This window comes from Protopterus annectens, chromosome 3.part1, assembly GCF_019279795.1.
Source record: "Protopterus annectens isolate FY-2018-M chromosome 3.part1, PAN1.0, whole genome shotgun sequence".
Classification (NCBI taxonomy): Eukaryota; Metazoa; Chordata; order Ceratodontiformes; family Protopteridae; genus Protopterus; species Protopterus annectens.
The window spans coordinates 220,970,159-220,990,537 of record NC_056732.1 but is presented as its reverse complement, the minus strand read 5'-3'; the positions used below and the strand labels follow the sequence as shown (position 1 = coordinate 220,990,537).

At 38.1% G+C, this 20,379-nt stretch overlaps 1 protein-coding gene across 1 annotated transcript in view; it reads left to right on the top strand.

Moving 5' to 3' along the window:
* LOC122797652 (prostatic acid phosphatase-like) overlaps positions 1–20,379 on the top strand; it is a 190,546-nt gene that overhangs the window by 100,350 nt on the left and 69,817 nt on the right. Inside the window, exon 5 of the mRNA XM_044066193.1 lies at positions 1,657–1,742. Coding sequence (XP_043922128.1) covers positions 1,657–1,742 — 86 coding nt within the window. The remainder of the gene's footprint in view (positions 1–1,656; positions 1,743–20,379) is intronic.

Below are 20,379 nucleotides of genomic sequence, written 5' to 3'. Positions count from 1 at the left end.
CTCCTTAATATCCTTTAAAATACAGTTAAAGCAACTCATTCCCTGGCTCTGTAAATGTGCTGCACCTAACAGCACTCCTTAATATCCTTTAAAATACAATTAAAGTCATCCTTACTCATCCCCTGGCTCCGTAAATGTGCTGCACCTAACAGCACTCCTTAATATCCTTTAAAATACAGTTAAAGCAACTCATCCCCTGGCTCTGTAAATGTGCTGCACCTAACAGCACTCCTTAATATCCTTTAAAATACAGTTAAAGCAACTCATTCCCTGGCTCTGTAAATGTGCTGCACCTAACAGCACTCCTTAATGTCCTTTAAAATACAATTAAAGTCATCCTTACTCATCCCCTGGTTCTGTAAATGTACTGTACCTGCATAATGAGTAGCACATCTTCTCCAGACTCCTCCAAAACCGTCATCAAATCCTTACTTCTGTCTGTACTTCATTCAACCCCCATCCTATCCATGTTATGCCATCCTTTATCTTCTATTATTTTTCTCTCATAAATATGTGTACTTATTGATTGCTCCCACATGTAAATACATACCTAATTCATCAGAATTTGAACTTCATAATCTTCTCTGGTTACCTCCTATCGCTGTACTCTTTGCTTATAAAATTTGAAATGTCTTACTTCACTAAGGAAAGTTTTGATGCTAATATGCTGTATTGCTGTCAATGTGTTTTCTCTTTTTTGTATGCACACACATTTTGTATCTTTTAGTGTCTAAATAAACTTGTATAACAGAGCATTTGTCTCTTTTCATGTCTCCTCAGAAAATGGCACCTGTGCCCAGTCAGACTTTCCCAGTAATCAAAAGTAATAAATAAATGTATAAATATGGCCACAGAAAGATGTTAATTGATTCTATAAGTGATTTCAGCAATTTTCCTTAACTGTTCAGAAGTACGTTTGCTACAAAGTTCATTGCATCTCTACAGGGTTAGACATCTTGTCCCATCAGCATACCTCTCAATCTCTTTACACAAGAAATCTAGACAAGTCCAAAAATAGAGACAAATTTTAAATACCGCTTTTATAAATGTAGAAAGTTGCTAGAATAAAAGTTTTTGTTTAATTACCATTATTTTTTTTTAAATATATGAAATCTAAAACTCAAATTTATCCAGTTATTTAGTAAATTCAGTCCTCACTGCTTTTCCAGAAAAAAATGAAATTTTACAAGAAATAGACCAAAAATATGAGGGAAAAATCTGGACATTTGACAAAGGTCCAAAAATAGGGGCAAATTTTAAATATTGCTCTTATAAATGTAGAAAGTTGCTAGAATAAAAGTTTTTGTTTGATTACCATTAATTTTTTTTAAATGTATGAACTCTAAAACTCAAATGTATTCAGTCTTCCCTGCTTTGCCAGAAAAAAACAGAAATTTTAGAAGAAATAGACCAAAAATATGAGGCAAAAATCTGGACATTTGAAATGTGTGTCCATCAGTCAGTCCACAGTTGGCTGCAGAGTAGTAAAAAGTCCATTTCTGTCTGAGAAAACTGCTAAGTGGAAACCATTAATAAAATCATTATTTGTTTCATTTTAACCCTGGTAACATTACCAGTACCATATGAGATAATCTCCATTGCACAACAAATAAAAAATGTAACATACTATTGTTTTACTCTCACTTTCTGTTATAGGTGTTCTTGTAAACGCCATCTTGAAAAACATATCTCAAAATGCACAGCATATTTCTAAACAACAAAAAATGATCATATATTCCGCAGTAAGTAAATATCGTTTTCTTTGTTATTATTGAAAGAAATAAAGAATTGTATAGTAGCAGTCACTATAGAAGTTTAATTGATCTAATGTAAGTGCATAGTTTACTCACTTAAATACAGTGGAAGTCACTGTCTAACCTTTTCCACATTGCTTTCACACAAATAAACACATGAAGATGCCATCAGTAAGTATAACCATCTTACATGGAAGATGTATTTAACCCAGTACCATCCTGTTAAATGGTTGTAAATCATGAAAACTGTTGTGTAGCGTTATGAACTACAGAGTTCAGTATAGTCATAACTGGTTGTAGAGTGTACCTCACAAGGGAACTGCTGTTTTAACCTTCACATAGTAAGCAAATCCTCAATTAAGTTCAGCTACATCCATTTGCTTCAGCGAACACATTCTGATTGGTCTTAGGGTGGAGACGAAATGAGAAACACATTTATTCCTGTTTCACACACATAGGTCTTAGAAGTCATTGCTATTCAGCTTGTGCCCAATGCAGCCATTCATTACACAGGTATTACCCATTATCCCTGACTTTCTTCCTATCACGTTTTTTTTTGTGTTGTTGTTTTTGTTTTGTTTTTTCAGGTGGCTTCACTGTTTAGACTGTGCATTTTCACTCAGTAAGGAATACTGACTTTCATCTTCAGTGGTAAAGGTAGATGTCTGTAATGGGTTACAAACACTGGGTATGCATACTGAACTGTTATTAATTCTGCAGTGGGTTCCACATGAATTTTCTTTGAATTGCCTTTAGTTTATTAAATATCCTATCAAAAATATACCTTATAAATGTGTACCTCTCAACTGTACAGATTTTCACAGAATGTCCAGATTTTTACCTCATATTTTTGGTGTGTTTCCTCCTAAAATCTGTACCTTTTTTGGCAAATAGCTGAGGAATTAAGTCATTAAATAATGACAAATATTTGAGTTTAAGAAAATTCATACTAATGCAAAACCTATTATTCTATCAACTTTCTAAGTTTGTAAGTGCAATATTTAAACTCTGTCCCTATTTGCCCCCCCCCCCCCCCCCATCATTTTAGCTTTGTCCAGGTTTTTGCTCTAAGAGGTTGAAAGGTATGTTAACAGTGGAACCAAATGAATTATTTATTTGCACCTACATAGGTACCATGGCATCCTGCTGTTTTAGGTTACAGTCTCCTCCACACACTAAGCTTGAATCACAAAAATTCAGAAAAAAGTAGCTTATATTGCATGAACCTGAGTATTTGCAATCTTGTATTTCAGGTGCTTAGGCCATGAACAATAAATATAATCAAGTGCAACATTTATAAAACATAATTGCCCACACCCCCTTTACTTTGTTACTCTCACACCAAGGTCACTGGACATCAGAGAAAGAGCAATCACTGACAGGCACTGTAAAGATGTCTCAGTCCCTCTCTGACAGGTTGTGAGATTGTACCCAAACAAGCACATGTAAGTCATAGACAAACATGAGTAATTAAATGTTCCAGCTTGTATCCCTGGACAGTTATGATAGATGGTATTTTATTTTTCATTATTTATTTTTGTTTATTTAAACTTCTTTCAGTTTCCAGTCTAGTTTATTGTAATACTACTCCTTTAATAGACCGCCCAGCTTATGTTAAAGCCTCTTACTAGAAATATTCACCTCTTATTAACACCTTCCACCTACTACTGTCAGATACTTCATACACCTCTAGATTCCTCCAGTGAAGTCATGTCTTAGAAATAAAACACATCCATCAGGCTCAATGTGTACTTCATAGTTATTTCTGTGTCTAACAGAATAGTAAAATAACATCTAGCTCCAGCCAGGCATTCCTACATTTTGTTTTGTTTTGCATCTGTACTACATACTAAATGCCTATTCACTGTCAAGTATGTGACAAACTCTCAAAGCTGTCATTGTTTCACATGTGAAGATTCTCCTGCATTCATCCAAGAAAACAGTGCCTGGAATCCCTTATACTCATGGTTCTGGACAGATAGGTTGAAGAATGGATTTACCTCACCAAACAACCAGACACTGAGGAATAGACTGAATATTGTATAAGTTCTACAGCTACTTTCCAAACAAGTGTCTAGCCTCATGAGGTGAGAATCAGTCATAGTCTTTCAGATCTCCAACAACAATTGAAGGCACAGTTCCACCAGGCTACTTTGATCAATCAAGAACAGATTTGTTTTTGGTTGCCCATTTCCTGGAAGGAAAAGTACACAAAATGGCCACTGAGAAAAATGGTGGAACAACAATTAATCATATCCTGAGTTAATTGCCACCATGCAAATAACATGCTGCAGCAGATGGAGATTCTGGAGTTATGTGACAGCACTGATGTGAGGGCAGGTGCAGGGGTAAAATACATTTTTAAAAAATTGGAATGACTGGGGACTGCTGCAGGAGAAGAAAGCCCCCAGAGTTAATATTTTGTAGAATTACTTTGTCCATTCAGTTCTTACCTCTGTTAATTTTATCAAAATAAATCTCCTTTTTTCACACACTAATAGGTGTCCTTTTCATGACTCCATCCTTGCTCTGGACCATTATCAGAAGAACTGCAAAAATAATCACCCCTCTGTCAGTTCTTCTCCTCTAATCCCATGCCTGACCCCCAGACAGTGTGACTGTGGTTTCCTCTGCCCCACTCCACCTGTCTCTAACATTTAGTTGTTCATTCCTGTGCTTCTCCTTCTCCAGTATGCTGATTTCTATAATCTCTACATGACGGTGACTGAAATGTTATGCATCTGATGAATGTATTCTTTTACTGGATGGGATCTTCTTGTAATGTACACATTTTTAACATTTGGCAAAACCATGGCTTTAAATAGTGTTTTCCCTACCTACTAGCCAGCATAGAATTTTTAGTTGGCTAGTAGTAAGTTTTAATTTATACCCACTAAAACTATGTCCCATGTACTCTTGGGATCAGCATTGTCCCCCCCAAAGGAGTGCAAATCAATAACCATTTACCATATTCTCACGAAAAAAAGACATTGACCTTCTGGTAACCTTCCTTAAGAATGGTCTTCCTAACTTTTATAACAGCTGTTTTTTTATTCCCCTGAGTAATGCTGTCCTCTCTATGTTTTATTTCAAGTAGATATTTTAAAGGTTCTTTTATTCCACCACCATCCCTCTCCCAAAAAAGAGCTTTCTTCGTTTCCCATTGTCACTACTGTAGAGACTTTGCTATTTTACTTACCATGTTCTGAACAGCTTTGGTATGATATCTCATTCCTGTTAATAACTGCTTGATATCCCAAGACTCATTAGTGCAAGTCCCAAAGTAGCGGGACTGAATGAACATAAATGCAGTCTTACATGTACCATGTCCAAGACTGTCACCCCTTGAAGTATTCCCTTTTCTCCAGTCTTAGAGTTAGTATATATATGTTTCAGGATATGGGGGAGGCTTGCTCTCCACATCAGGGCTGCATGGGGGCTCTCTTTTCAAAAAACAACTTTAGATGATAACAGCATTTGCTGTTACAAACATACACACACTCACAAATATTTTAGGCATGAGTAATAATGCTATTGTAGTCTGTCACTATACCAAAACAGTCATCCTCATAATGGGCCCAAGTTCTTCTTAAACACATTTAAACAAGTGCTTATTTTAGTATAATTTGGTACTCTGTTCCCGGCATCAACTACTCTCCCTTAGAACCAACTAGTGTCTGTCATTCCTACATATTCTCCAACAAAGTTTGTCCAGTGATTCTCTGCTACTCTTTGATAACTTCAGACACCCCCCAAGGTAGTTGTCTCTAAATGCCCTATATACCTGAATGAGATCTCCATTTAAATATCTGTATAAGACACTGTACAAGTTCAGATATTTTAATCTTTCATAATAACTGCACATGGTATATGCCCTCTGTACTCTTTGCAATTTACTCATGTCTGGCACTTGGCATAGAGGGGTAAGGCTGTGAGCTGAAGCTCCTATGGTACAGGGTATGATTTTCTTAGCCCTCATTTGCCTAATAGGTAACTTTGAGCAAGTCACATAAACAGACAGTGCTTAGGGACAAATGGGAATTTGGACTAGGGTCCTCAATTTTCCCCTGGACTGCAAGCCTAGTAACTAAAATTAAACCTTAGAAGGTTTCCATATTATTATTATTCCATACTGTAGATTCAGAATAATGTAACTTACAAAGAATCTGATCTCTTACCCTTCAGATTTTTATACAGCCTATAGTTTTATAACTATCATTAACCAGTTGGTTGATGTTGTTGTTGTTTTGTCTTTCAGCTTTTCCTGGTTAGGGGTCGCCACAGTGGAACTCTGGTCCGCTAATGACTGGCAGTAGATTTTTATGTGCCAAGTTGCTGGCCCTGGCGCACAACCTTCAACGAAGGTACACCCATTCACGCATGTCTCCACACAGAAGACGCTCTAGCTGAGAATCGAACAGGACAACGTCTTACTGTGAGGCGACAACGTTACCACAGCACCACCACATATATGATCAGAAAAACTAAAACTGGATCTACCATATACCCAGGTCCTTAAATGAATCCACAGTTTCAATCACTGTATGCTGTAATAATATTCATCCTTCAATCTATGTTTCTCAGTCTGCAATACTTAGTTTTAATGTATTTATCAGCATATTATTCTCCTATGCCCAAATGGTCATTTATTGCACTGTTGTGATTATTTTGCTGCTTGTGTATCTCTGCTACCTTTAAACTACAACAAAAAGAAAAAAAAAAATCTTGCTTTTTTCCCACTTTCTGAAAGTTAAGAAAGTTCAGTTACAGATTTGCTGTTTTGAACTGTTTGGAAGTTTCTAGAAGGCCAGTGCGTGCTTGGGCTAAAGGGAAGTCTCTGTGTTCACCAGTGGCAGTGGTTAATACTGAACAGCCTGCCTGTCCCTGGAGGAGTGGTTACTGCCTAGAAGCTGTAGTTTTATTGGCCATTTTGGGTCAATTCTAAACTCCTTGATCTCTCTCTCTTAAAACCCTACAACTCTCTTTTTGCACGGTTTTGCACACTGAGCAGCGCCACCTAAACAGGTTTAAACTATTCCAGGCTCCACAAAGTCTGCTCTTCACTTTTTCCTTTAGAACTGTTCAAACTCTCAAAGTAATCACTCTATTCTCTTTCTAAATACCTGCACTTGCTCAGCTCTTATAAGGAAACACTAACTAACTAAAGCACTACACCCTCCTTGACTTCTCATAAGTATTAGACTCCCGATTGGTCCTTCCTGATCAAGTGAAAAATCAGTTCCCTTCCCTAATCTGATCAGTAAAAAAAAAAAAAACAGTTCCCTATACTAATCTGGTATGTCCAAGGGTCAGTTTCAAGGTTACTCTCCAGTCCAGCTGGTGAATCTGGGAATTTTGAGGCAATGTTACAATTGCCTTATGTACACAGACAACTCTCTCCTCCTTCCAACAAACTCTAATACATGTGAGAGATGCAGTTACACAGCCAAACTGGAGGCAGAGCTCTCTCAACCCAAGACTGGCACAGTCAGTCAGGAGGAAAAGGTAACCACCCACACCACAAATCCAGTCTCACACAGACCTATTGCATCTGCATACCCAACACATAAACACACAAAACATACTCGGAGGCTCTAAATAAAAATCTGCCTAAACAGCAAAGACCTCCTAAGCAGATATCCAAGCAACAGCCACCCCTCAACAATACCCACAAATCACATATCTCACAAAATCAGTGTGCCTCACAGTCACAGCCCATAAGGCCAAACAACACACCAAATACACTTGTTATAGGGGACTCTATTGTCCAGCACACTGACATCCCACTCACCAGACTGAACAAGGAGAAGGTCACTGTAAGCTGCCTGTCGGGTGCCAGGATCCGCCACATAACAAGCACTCAGGTCACTCCAAAGCAAGTACAAGTATGACTCCGTCATTGTCCATGCTGGTGTGAATGACCTGAGAAGTACCTCCCTGGACTACATGAAAAGAGACATAGAGGAGCTCTCTGACCATGTAGCCCAGGCTGGTATGTCCCTGACCTTGAGTAGCATCTTGCCTTCACCAAGAATGATGCCACAGTATAACGACAAAATGATCAGTTTCAACAATTGGCTAAAGTATTGGTGTCATTCAAAGAGGATCCAGTGTCTGTCAGCCTGGGATGACATGCTCGACAAGCCACGTTGCTTTGCTAGGGATGGCTTGCACCTGTCACCCTTAGGCTTTCGTATACTGGCCAAGGCTCTTGCCACCCCCATAGTGCCTTTTTTAGGCAAGGCTCAAAGGACAAACCCACCTCCATAGACTACCCAAAGATAAAAAAACTAAAGGTAATGCTACTCCAGAAGTCTAAACCTCAAGATGCACGCACTCGAGACTCTCCTCAGTATGGAGAAAAGCGATGTCTGTGCAGTAACAGAAACCTGGTTCAAGGCTCCTGAGAGCACCCCAGCACTAACAGGTTATAACTCATACCATGCGTTTCGGCCCCAAAACTCGGACCGAAGCACAAAAGGAGGGGGAGTATCTATATTCATCAAAGATACCTACACCTCCAGGTTAGTGGCACTGCACGAAGCATCGGAAACCATCCATGTGCAACTAACAGTGGGCAAAACTGCCTTTCAGTTTGTAGCCTGCTACAGAACACCCTCCCTATTACAGGAACCCCACTTGGCATTCCTGAAAACACTGGAGAATATGAAGGTCTCTCCAAACACTATGTTATTGGGTGACTTCAACTACCCAAACATTGACTGGGAAAACTGCTCAAGCCCAAACACCCTCGCCCAATGGTTCCTTGAATTTATAAACTCTAACGCAATGGAACAATTGGTCACCACTCCCACAAGAGGGAACAACATATTGGACCTGGTCATCACCAACATGGGGACTCTATGTTCCACACCAGAGGTAAACCCCTCATTGGTAAGATCAGACCATAAACAAATTTCCCTGGACATCCATATCCCGTCCCCCCCGCAGCCAAGGAAATCACTGTAAAGAATTTCTCAAAAGCCAACTTTGTACCTCTCAAGACTGAGGTGGAATCCTTCAAAGCCCCTGGGCCAGAGGATAATACAGCCCAATCCGCAGAATCCATTACAAGTGCATTCTATGAGCACCTGCAGGAATGCATGGATCGTGCTATCCCAAATAAAACCAAGACTCACTCCTCCAAAAACAGGAGACCGGTCTGGTGGACCCCCGGCCATAAATAAGCTATACAACAGAAGGAGGAAGCTACTACATGACAGAGCAAAATCCCAAAAAGGGAAGGCATCTCTGATCAGTATTAGCAAGAAACTTTGATCCCTCATAAAATTATCAAAGGCCAGTTTCGAAAGAAAAATTGCCCTAGACACTAAAGATAATCACAAGGCCTTCTTTAGTTATATCAGGAACATGGGCGGAAACTCCCAGATATGCTCTGAATTGTTGCATAACGGAACAAAATATACTGAACCTACAGACATAGCCAACATCCTGGCAGACAGATTCAGCGCAAACTTCTCCCCCCCTTCCCCCCCAAAGGAGCAAATGCCTATCCCAACTGAATGTAACCTCCCTGACATCACAGATGCACAGGTGAAAGCTGCCCTCTCCAAAGCAAAAAACACAGCATCTATGGGACCGGACGGTGTCCCAGGCTGTGTCTTACACGAGCTCCAAGAAGAACTGAACCCTCACATTAAGTCACTGTTCAAACTTAGCCTTACTACAGGATATGTACCCAAAGAATGGCATATAGCTACAGTGGTCCCACTATCGCCCCATAAGCCTGACTAGTCTGGTCTGTAAAGCTATGGAGCGTATTATCATGAAACTCATAAACAAAGACATTGGGAGCCTCGAGACACTGGACCCTACCCAATTCGGATTTGTTAAGGGCAGATCTTGCCTCTTAAACCTAGTTGATTTCTTTGAAACAGTTACCAAAGCCATAGATGAGGGCAAGGTAGTCCACACAGCCTACCTGGACCTCGCAAAGCCTTTGACACAATACCCCACTGGCATCATAAATAAGCTTACCAGCTTAAATATCAACCCCTATATCACAAGATGGGTTGCAAACTGGCTCAGAGATGGAACCCACATGGTCAGAATCGCAGGTGCCATGTCCGAATCCAAACCAGTTACAAGTGGCGTCCCACAGTGCTCAGTTCTGGGACCTCTCTTGTTCGGTATATACTTCTCTGAGGTTCAGGCTAACACGGGGATTATGGCTGACAAAGTTCGCAGATGACTGCAAACTGGGGGCCATAATCGAATCTCCAGCTGACACAAGCATCCTCCAAAAGGGTCTCACAGAGACGGATGCTTGGTGCCAGAGCCACGGCCTCAAGCTAAATGCTAAAAAGTGCATAGTCATTCCCTTTGGGAAAAACAAGGTGCCCACAAATTACCACATAGGTGGTAATCCATTAAGTACGGAAGAAGTAATTAGAGATTTGGGGACCAATGTAGATAGTAATCTCTCCTTTGATAATCACGTTGCCAAAGTGGTTAGAAAGACCTTCTATATAGCCCACCTCATCACGAAAGGGTTCGCATCTAGATCAAGAGAGGTCATTGTGCCCCTCTACTTGTCACTCATCAGGCCCATAATTGAATACAATGCCCCTTTTGGGATGTACTTTACCCGACACCTGCAGCAACTGGAGAGACCCCAAAAGTACCTCACCAAGAGGATCATGGGCTACAAACAGATGTCCTATGCAGCTCGACTAAAGAAACTCCAGCTCTACTCAGTTGCTTACCGCCTACTCAGAGGCGATCTATGCCTGACGTACAAAGCCATGTCAAACCCAGAATTAATGGACATGCTCCACCTCAAAAAATCCAAGTCCAAGCTACACGCTCCAGGGACCTAAACCTCAGCACAAAAATAAATAGGACATGCTGGAGGGACAGATTCATTTCCCAGAGGCTCCCCTCACTCTGGAATAGAATCCCAATTCATGTTAGACATAGCCCCTCGTTGACCCTCTTCAAGCGAAATTTGGACGCGTGGATGGGAAATCGCAAATTCACCCCTGGGATCTCTCTTGTGTCCCTGCTAGACAGAGGCACAGTAAACTAATCTTAAAAGGGTACCTTCTGTGACCTACTTTACAGAGGCACAGTAGGCTAATCTAATAGGGAGGCGGAAGCCAAATACACTCTGGCTAGGTTTATAAATGCCCTAGGGCAGATAGCCTAGTATCTGCCTATGAACCTATTTATTCAAATTCTTGTGCAGACATGTCCTGTCTGTAACAGATGTGGTCAGTGTTCTCATTTTCAGGTCCTCTTGATTACAGATTGTAGAACATCACAGATGAAAAAGATAGATCTGAAAGATACAACCTAAACAAGTATGGGCCTAGGAAGGAAACCTGTGACTAAAAGAGAGAATTTCATTTTTTTAGTTATTACATGATACTTGCCTTGATGTGTTTGTAAGTCATGCAGCTATCCGTCTTATCAAGATTGCATTACTATCTAGTAGTTCTAATTTCTTGATCAGTGTTTATGTGTGATCCTAGCAAAGACTAAAGATAGGTCTGTGTAAACTACATCCCAGTAGAAGCATAGCTAGGCTGGGATGAAGGGTCTTCCTTGGGCACAAGGTGACATGATCAGCAGAAGCAGATCAGTCAGTAGTGCGTTAATTTCCAAACGCCCATATGGAAATGCTATTTTTGCAATCAGAAATAAAGCAGAGCTCTTGCTTCAGTGCTTTGTGTGTGATGTGCAAGTGTAAGAAGCAGTTTGCTGCAATTTTAAAACAAAAGACCTTTTGTATTTATTATTATTATTTTTTTTTTGCTCCTCAACTTAGAAAGAGTCGAGGAACACCAGTTCTAAGACTGGCATTGGGCACTAGATAAGCCAGCTACAGCTGTGCATCACAGCACACTTTTCATTTGTAAATGTTTCTAAATTATTCTAGAATGTCATGTTATAGATCAGTTTTCAACATATGCATGCTGATATATGGTTTCAAGTCCCAACCATTGTAATTCTGACAACAACCATTAACCAGATATTTTCCACAACATAAAAGTAGACTTATGGGTGTAGATAAAAATCAGGCAGCAACTGAATGTGCAAAAAAACAAAAGAAAGAATATAAGGTGAAGGATCAGATGAGAAGGCAAGAAATGTGGAAAATGCATAAATATAGTTGCAAGTATAGAAAACTTCTGGAAAAACCTCATGTTAATCAGGAATGAACTCAGGAATGGTTAAGGAGAGGCGAATTCAAACCAAGAGATGAAAGGTTAATATTGGCGGCCAAAGATAGTGGGTTGCGTACACGTCTGTTTACAAAGTCCAATGAACATGTGGGAGAAACAGACAAATGTAGGTTTTGTAAACCGAATTGGAAACAGTTGCACACCTGGTTGCTGGCTGCAAAATGCTAACGGCAGAAGGACTGTATACTGGAAGGTATAATAATGTGGCAAAACTGTTACACTTGGGATTGTGCAAACATTATGGTATCAAAGTGGCTGAAAAACACTGGAAATATGAGTCGCAAAGTATCATAGAAAATGAAGAAGTCTACATCACATGGAATCATCCATTACCAACAGTTCAAAAGACAGATGCTAGAAAAACAGATATAGTAGTCCAGGAAAAGAAGACAAAAGTAGCATCGATCATTGAAATCGCCACACCCATTGACTACAGTGTCCTGCCTACAGAGACACACAAGTTCATAAAATATCAGGATTTGCAGGCAGAAACGAGAGCAATGTGGAAGAAAGATACCCAGACAGTTCCAGTAGTAGTAGGAGCAACAGGTCTTATAAAGAAGAATCTACAATCGTATTTAGATATGCTACCAATACATGTAACTCCATACGAATTGCAGGAGTCATTACTGGGCACATTGTGGGTGCTGCAAAGAGCACTACTGGCTGACATCAAAGAGTGAAACAATACTAATTTCATGAACTTTAATCATACTTTGACTTAGGAATGGGGTCCATTCCCATCATGGTATTAGAAACCCAAAAGACTTAGAGAAATTAAATGAGTGTATATGACTCTGGGTTTGTCCTATTCCCCTTTCCTTAATGGTGGATTTAACAAGTACATGAATCCAATCTAAAGGATTTTTTTCATTCTTAAGTGACCTACTGAATACGACATGTAATGTGCTGTTGTTTTGTATTTTTGTACTTTTTTACATAATTCCAGTTTGTGTTTACAAGTCTTAGAATCACATTAGGGAGCCATGCTATCGGTTTTACAGAGATGTGCATTTTATTACCTCCAAAGTGGAGTATTACCATAAAGCAGTAAAAAGAAAAGGAAGACAGTTTCATTTTCCTGCTATAAATGCCTTCTTTTTACTTTAATGCCTACTGTTATTACTTGCATATCTTTAGTTCAGCTGATGTTAGTACAAGGTTATTTTCTATGTGTTCGTTTGATGGTATCTTACCTCATGCCTCACCCCACACTTCACCACCACTCTACACTTTTCACTGAATTTACTTCACAGAATTACTCTATATATCCTTGCACTGACTTTATCTACAATTCAAGACCAGACTGTTGGCAACAAACTGTGGACACACTGTGAAGGCAGAAGGACCTGAACTTGAAAACATCATCCTCATATGTGGCCTCCTAACATTTAGAGCACAAAAAGGCTGTAAGAACAGTAAGACATACTTGGCTGCACAACATACCTACTCTCAAATAAATTCAGCCAGGTGATTTGATATGCTAGTGATACTAGACAAACGGGGTCCTCTTTATTAGTCCAAGATCCATAGTTGCAAAGTTGCAGTGTCGGGCTTAGTATATACAAGTTCCCATTTTCATATATTCAGTCTCATTATTTATGTACTGTTAATTACGAATCTTGGTATTTAACATTATTAACAACAAGTAAGATGCATTGTTATATGAGATGTCAGTCTGTCATGCAGAATAATGAACATTTGGTCTAAGCCTATACTCGAGTAGGCCCAGACTTTGCCAACAGTACTCCAGTTGACAACTAAGTGTATGCATTGCACTCAGCTCATGATTTAAACCATGGCACCCTGCAGACAGTAGACCTAGAGCATACACAAACTGGAGATAGTGTATCCAGAACACCAGCAACAGCCCTATTTTAGATAGGCAGACAACAGCTCTTTCTTTCTTTTATTCTTTCTTTCTATTTATCTCTTGAATTATCTCCAAGTAATGATTCCATAATTTCTTCACAAATTAGATCAACTATCAGATGCACTGACTTTTGGCCTTTGTCCACTTATCCCACTATATTTATTGATTTATTTATTTAATTACCAAAAATGTGTCACACTGTGTGACAGGTAGGCAAAATGTATACCACAGCTTAAAACTTGAAGAAGTAAGTGCAAAGTATAATGATGTTAACTGCACTAACAGCTACACTATTTATGGACTATACAGAAAACTCTAAAGTGCAGCAGACTTACAAAGTATCATGGCTGAAAAGCATAACAATATATTGTCACAAATGTAAAAGTGAGTAATCAGTGGTTTCACAGCTGCTCAGAATTTTATTAGAAGACTAAATTGAATACATTAAGTATTTTTCTGATTACTCCCACCTTAAGGAAACATAGTAGGACCTTATTTATTTGTTTATTCATTTTATAAACCAACACATCTCATGGAACCAGAACTGATACCAAAAGAAGAGTCCAAAGCAAAATTCTTCCGTTTATTCACAGCCACAATATAAGTCAAACGCTTTCGTCCGCCACACTACAGGATTATCAAAACAGTTAACATCCAGTCACAAAGTGCTTTTATCCTTGAATTAGTTAACATCAGTTAAGTACTTAAGTAATTCAGTTATCCAATAATAGTATTCATGAGCTTTTAAAACATTCAAGTAGTGATTCTAAAATCACAATGTATTAGTTATTACCATTTTAAATGAAAATAATTATTAATATGAATACAAAACAAACATATGTATTATTCAAAAACTTTCTATAAAAACTTTCACAGTTCATAGTTTAGTTGCTCTTTAAGTATGGGTACAAGGGAAACGTGGTCGTTCAGACCTGGAGGGTGGGTGGCATTTAACAAAATCTGCCATCTATACTCACTTCTATATATGTTATTTGACCAATCCCCCCCTAATATGTTTCTTAATAATTATTTATAAAGTTCTTGTTTCTCCTCGGAGAATGCTTTTTTTCCTGTGTATTTGTTTATTTATTTATTTTTGCTCCTCAACTTATTGGGGATTGGTGTAATGGTTAAGGTGTTTACCTTACAAACACAAGGTACAGGGTTTGATTCTCACCTTTAAAAGGGAAATTGACTAGGCTTAAAATCACCCACAAGGGCAGCTAATACTTGTATATGAGCAAACCTAGGAAAAGGTTGATTCTTTGAATTAAACCGTATTTCCTACCTATTCAAACCAGACACTGATCATGATACTTAGCTTTTCTCTTCTTTTACAGTACATTAATTCAGTACCGGTTCCTATATACCTCTATTATCTGTCCACCTTCCTCCTCTCTTCTTCCTATTCATCTGTTAAGCTTTACTTGATTAAGTTCCTACTAAATGCATTTGTGACTTCTTCACCTTACCTGTTCTTTTTTTTTCAGTTCAGAACCTAACAAAATGTGTCCAAAACACACATTTTCTGATATTTATGTAAAGGACTTCATGAAACATCAGTTATTTAGGCTCTAGTGCATGTAATAAGGTGATATTAAACTTATTTGGACCACCATACTGCACAAACTAAAGTGTGTTTGTTTTATGTATGTATGTATCTATCTATCTGTCTGGTAACTTCAACAAATGAGCCTATCAAAAATGACTTTCACAGACAAATCCTGGTACACTAAGTACAGCAAAAAAGGATAATAGGTAGGTAAAGCAATGTATAAAGTAGAAATGTAAGCATATGAGATGAATAGTAATGTGATAAAATGAGTTCTTAAGTCATAATCCATTGATGGATTATACATCTTAAGTAAAAATATACATAGTTTCAAAACTCAGTTAGGTAAACATTAACATCTAACAATAACTATGTGAAATGTATTTTCACCTCCAGCCCGTCAATCAAACTACTGCCACGCTCCAATTTAAACCCCTCCCCCTCATTCCACCTTGCACTGAATCATCCAACCACCTCTACTATTACTTCATCCCACCCAAAACAATCCCTCCCCTACCAAAAACTAATTTTCTCTCTAATATCTATTGTACTATACTCTCCAATCTCAAATATACTATTACCCTCTCCATGCATAATATTTTCCTAACCTGCTAATGGCTAGTAGCTATATATTTTGAAATGTTAAACCTACAATTGAGTTCATAACAAAAATATTCACTTTATATAAATGTTGAAATTTCTATACTGAATTATGTATTTTCATTTTTGTAGCATTGTGACAAGAAATTGCAAATATCATGGAGCTTATCTGTAAATGTTTAATTAGCTGTATGAACTATGTCCTTTTGTAACATGTGAAATGTAACTTGCAATTATTGTGGAGCTTTTCTCACCAGGCCTCCACTGAAAATTGGCTCTTCTTGGCCCAGTGGACTTCCCCAGTCATCAAACTTAAATTAACAAAACACTTAAACATGTTATTAATCAATAATACTAGACTTAAACTAGTACAAAACATAAAACTCTTGGGCATAATAATTCACCACAGATTCATTCACTAGATCCAGTGACTTATAAACCTATGTATTAACTGGTAATCATTCCAATAGAGAACTGCAATCATTGGACCAGCACTTAGTGTTTACTAAAAATCTAAAAATCATAATGGCAACTACCTATACTCTGTGTATGTTGCAAAATTGTATATATAAATAAAATGATACATCATCCCAGCAAAACATCAGAAATATGTCATTTCATGAACTATTTGAAACCTCATTGAAAACAACTGTCTGTAAAATGGTCCTGCACTTGTAACACCACCATTACTAAGCTCCCTTCTTAGTCTAATCATTTCCAATCTATATTTTAAAATCCCAATGAAATCATACCAATCATCAAAACAACCCTGCCCATGTACCAGCAAAACTGCTAAGTCCATTCCTTTTGCATCATAAAATCCTCATACTTTTCTCACCTGTTTACATATCTCAAGTGAATAACTGTTTGGATAAAATATGCATACATCCTATATTCTGTCTGTATACTAATATGTCTGTGGTTTTAACTGTAAAGCAGTGCTGCATGTTCTTTAGGTATGTGTAACTTTAGTATGCTGTAAATACTCTATATTGTGCTTAACATGGAGATCAACTATTAAGTTATATGAAGATCCTAGCCTGTGAAAAAGTATGTAATGTAAAGCTTTTCTTCCAGGGCTTCAAATACAAAAAGGCTTTATCCAGCCAAACATTCCTGATAATAAAAGGCAGATAAATAATAAAAAAAAAAAAACAGTAGCCTAAGTAGTCAAGTCTAGCAAGACACACAGTAAAAGCCCTCCTCAGTGTATGTCCCTGCCGTATACAGACAGATCCTTGGAATTTACAGCCATGTTTGATTTGGACTCTCCTGTTTGTGACTCTTGGCTCCTCTCATGAGGGTATTCTCCATATTATTGTATTTAATCCAAAAAAAGCATTCCAGTAAATTCTTCCTTAACCATCTGCAAAGTAGGAACTGCCACAAGGAATATGTGTGCAACTCAAAAAAAGTTTATTCATTGCTTAAAAGTAAAAACAGGTTAAGTGCTTTCATCCATTACACTCATGGGCTTCATCGGAACCTCCTTTTTGTCATTCATTACATCTATTTAAAAATTCAAAGTCATGTGTAAAAGTAATTTGAACATCCAGTCACTATTCATTAATTTTCGTGCATCTGCATAACAGTTACTTTAAAAAATAATACTTTTAATACAATGTTAATACAATAAAATATTGTTCCTACTTTCCAGTTGGTAGAGCATGAATTTACTGGAGTGTCTTGTTTGTTTTTTGTTGCTTTCATGTTAGGACATGAATAAACAAATCTTAGTGGGTTCTGTTCAAGCAGCTTTATTATATACAAACACATTACTGTTGTTGACTATAGACTATAACTTAAGTAACTTTTATGCAATTAATGACTATGATCATACATGCTCACTTCCTAGCTGCTCCTTCAAAATGGCACTAAGGTCGTGCATGTGTGTGGGTTATATACGTGCATGTACAGCCTCACATGCTTCTTAAAGATACAAGTACACACACTTTACACATCCTCCCCCTTTGAGAAGTAGACCATACAATTGTTATGAGACTGTTTGGCATGCAGAAATCACAGGTAATCTGTAGACATGCATTATACAATATAAAACATAAATATACAGTCAAGTCCATGTTGCTGCGTATTTCACACTTGGTTTAGACACTCCTCCATATTGTGTGGCAAAAAACTGGCAATTAGATTTAGCAACTGGGACAGTTTCTGCAAAATGGTTGACCTGTGGAATGTTTTAATCCTTTTCTGGAATAGAATCACAATTTTGAACACATTCTGGTCTTGGAACAGTGTCCGACTTACTCTTCGGTTTAGAATTTGCATCACAGATGCAATGTTGTGATTGCAATGATGATGATGGTTCTGGTACAGGAAGGAGATGTCTGCAATTCCTCCTATACTCGACTCCTTTGGAATTTACCAAGTTAGATCTCAACTTGGCACAGATGCCTGTAATCTGTCCTATTCGATCAACCTTTTGTTGTCTGGATTCGTACAGTCTGTCCTTCCCTCAAAGGACGAAGTAATCTGCTCGATCTGTCATAACTAGATTTCTGGTTATTGCACTTAAACAATTGATCCTTGATGGTTTTATTGTTTTTAGATTTAGGCTGCAACACACTTGAAGAAATAGGTAGTAGTTCTAGTTTGCCTGGAAAGTAGTCTTTGTGCAGGTGAGCCAAGCATATCATCACGGGGTATGTTTCTGAGATTAAGCAAATTCAAGAGTACATTGGTATTGTCATGCTTTGACTTTCCAAGTAACTGCTTCACAGTCTGTACTGCTCGTTCAGCTAGACCACTGGATTGAGGATATTCAGGACTACTTGTGACATGTACAAAGTCCCATTCTTTTGCAAATTTCTGAAACAACTGGCTAGTAAATTGAGTACCATTGTCAGAAAAAAGTTTGCGTGGACTACCATGATCTGAGAAATTACATTTCAACTTAGTAATAACTGCAGTTGAGGTTAAGTTTGGTAGATCAATCGATCTCAAACCAATTTGAATAAGAGTCTACCAAAACTAAGTAATGTTGATTGTTCCACTCAAAGATATCAGTTGCTACAGTAGACCAAGGTAGTTCAAGAATTGGACTTAGCTAAAGCAGTTCTCTTTCCAAATGCGGTCTAGTACTATTGCAAACTCAACAAGAAGAAAGAACTCTCAATGTCTTTTGATAATAAAGACCAAAATACCAATTATCTTGCTCTTCTCTTAGTGGATGAGTATCCTGAGTGAACATGATGCAAAATCTGAATATATTCTTGTTGTAAGAAAGCAGGAACAACACTTTTAGGACCTTTGAAAATAATGCCATCTTCCTTCAACAATTCATCTCTGTAAGGAAAATATGCTTTCCTCTCAGGTGATACACTAGATTGCTTTACTGGCCATCCAGCATTAATATAATGATTGAACTTCTGTGAAATTGGATCAGTCTGAGTGATCTCTTAACTCATCAAGTCTAGTGGTGGAAATGTTATGCACTGACATCACATTAAAGTCAAAAGTCTCTGTATCAGGCTGTTCTGTTGTATGTCTAGGAGATCTGGATAAAGTATCAGCCAGATAGAACAATTTGCCTTTGGTGTATACCATTTTGAAATTGTACTTTTGCAATTTGAGCATCATTCTTTGTAATCTCACTGGAGCAGAATGCATAGGCTTCTTTAGAATAGTAACTAGAGGTTGATGATCAGTTTCAATCTGAATAGCTCGACTATAAATATAATCATAAAACTTGGAGCATGCAAATACTATAACCAAAAGCTCTTTCTCAATTTGAGCATACTGCATCTCAGTTTGGGTTAGTGTTCTAGATGCGTAGGCTTATGGTCTGCCCTCTTGAAGTATAACTGCATCTAGGCCAAACTTTGAAGCATCACAGGAAGAATAACTGGTTTGTTCTCATCACAGTATCTTAATTTAAGTGGGGTGGCAATTTTCTGCTTAAGGTCTTCCAACCATGACCACGCAACATTTTTGTGTGTTAGCTCTCTTAAAGATGCTGTTAACTCACTGAAGACTGGTATAAACTTGCCTAAATAGTTGACAGTGCCCAGAAAATCCTGTAAACTTTGTACATTGTCTGGAGCTGACATTTCTAAAATAGCTTCTTGCTTGGTCTGGTCAGGTCTCCAGCCTGTACTTGTTAATAAATTACCTACGTACATAACTTCTGGAAGGTTGAATTTGCACTTCAGAGGATTGAGCTTTAAGTTTACTTCACGTGCTCTGTCTAGAATTTTCTTGAGGGTTCTGTCATCCTCTGCTTCACCATTGCCTCCAAACAATAGATCATCTGCTATTATGGCATAAGGATAACCTGAAAAAAATTGTTCCATTGCACACTGAAAAACTTCAGTTGCAGAATTTATTCCAAATGGTATCCTTAGGAATCTGTATCAGCCAAACAGAGTGTTAAGA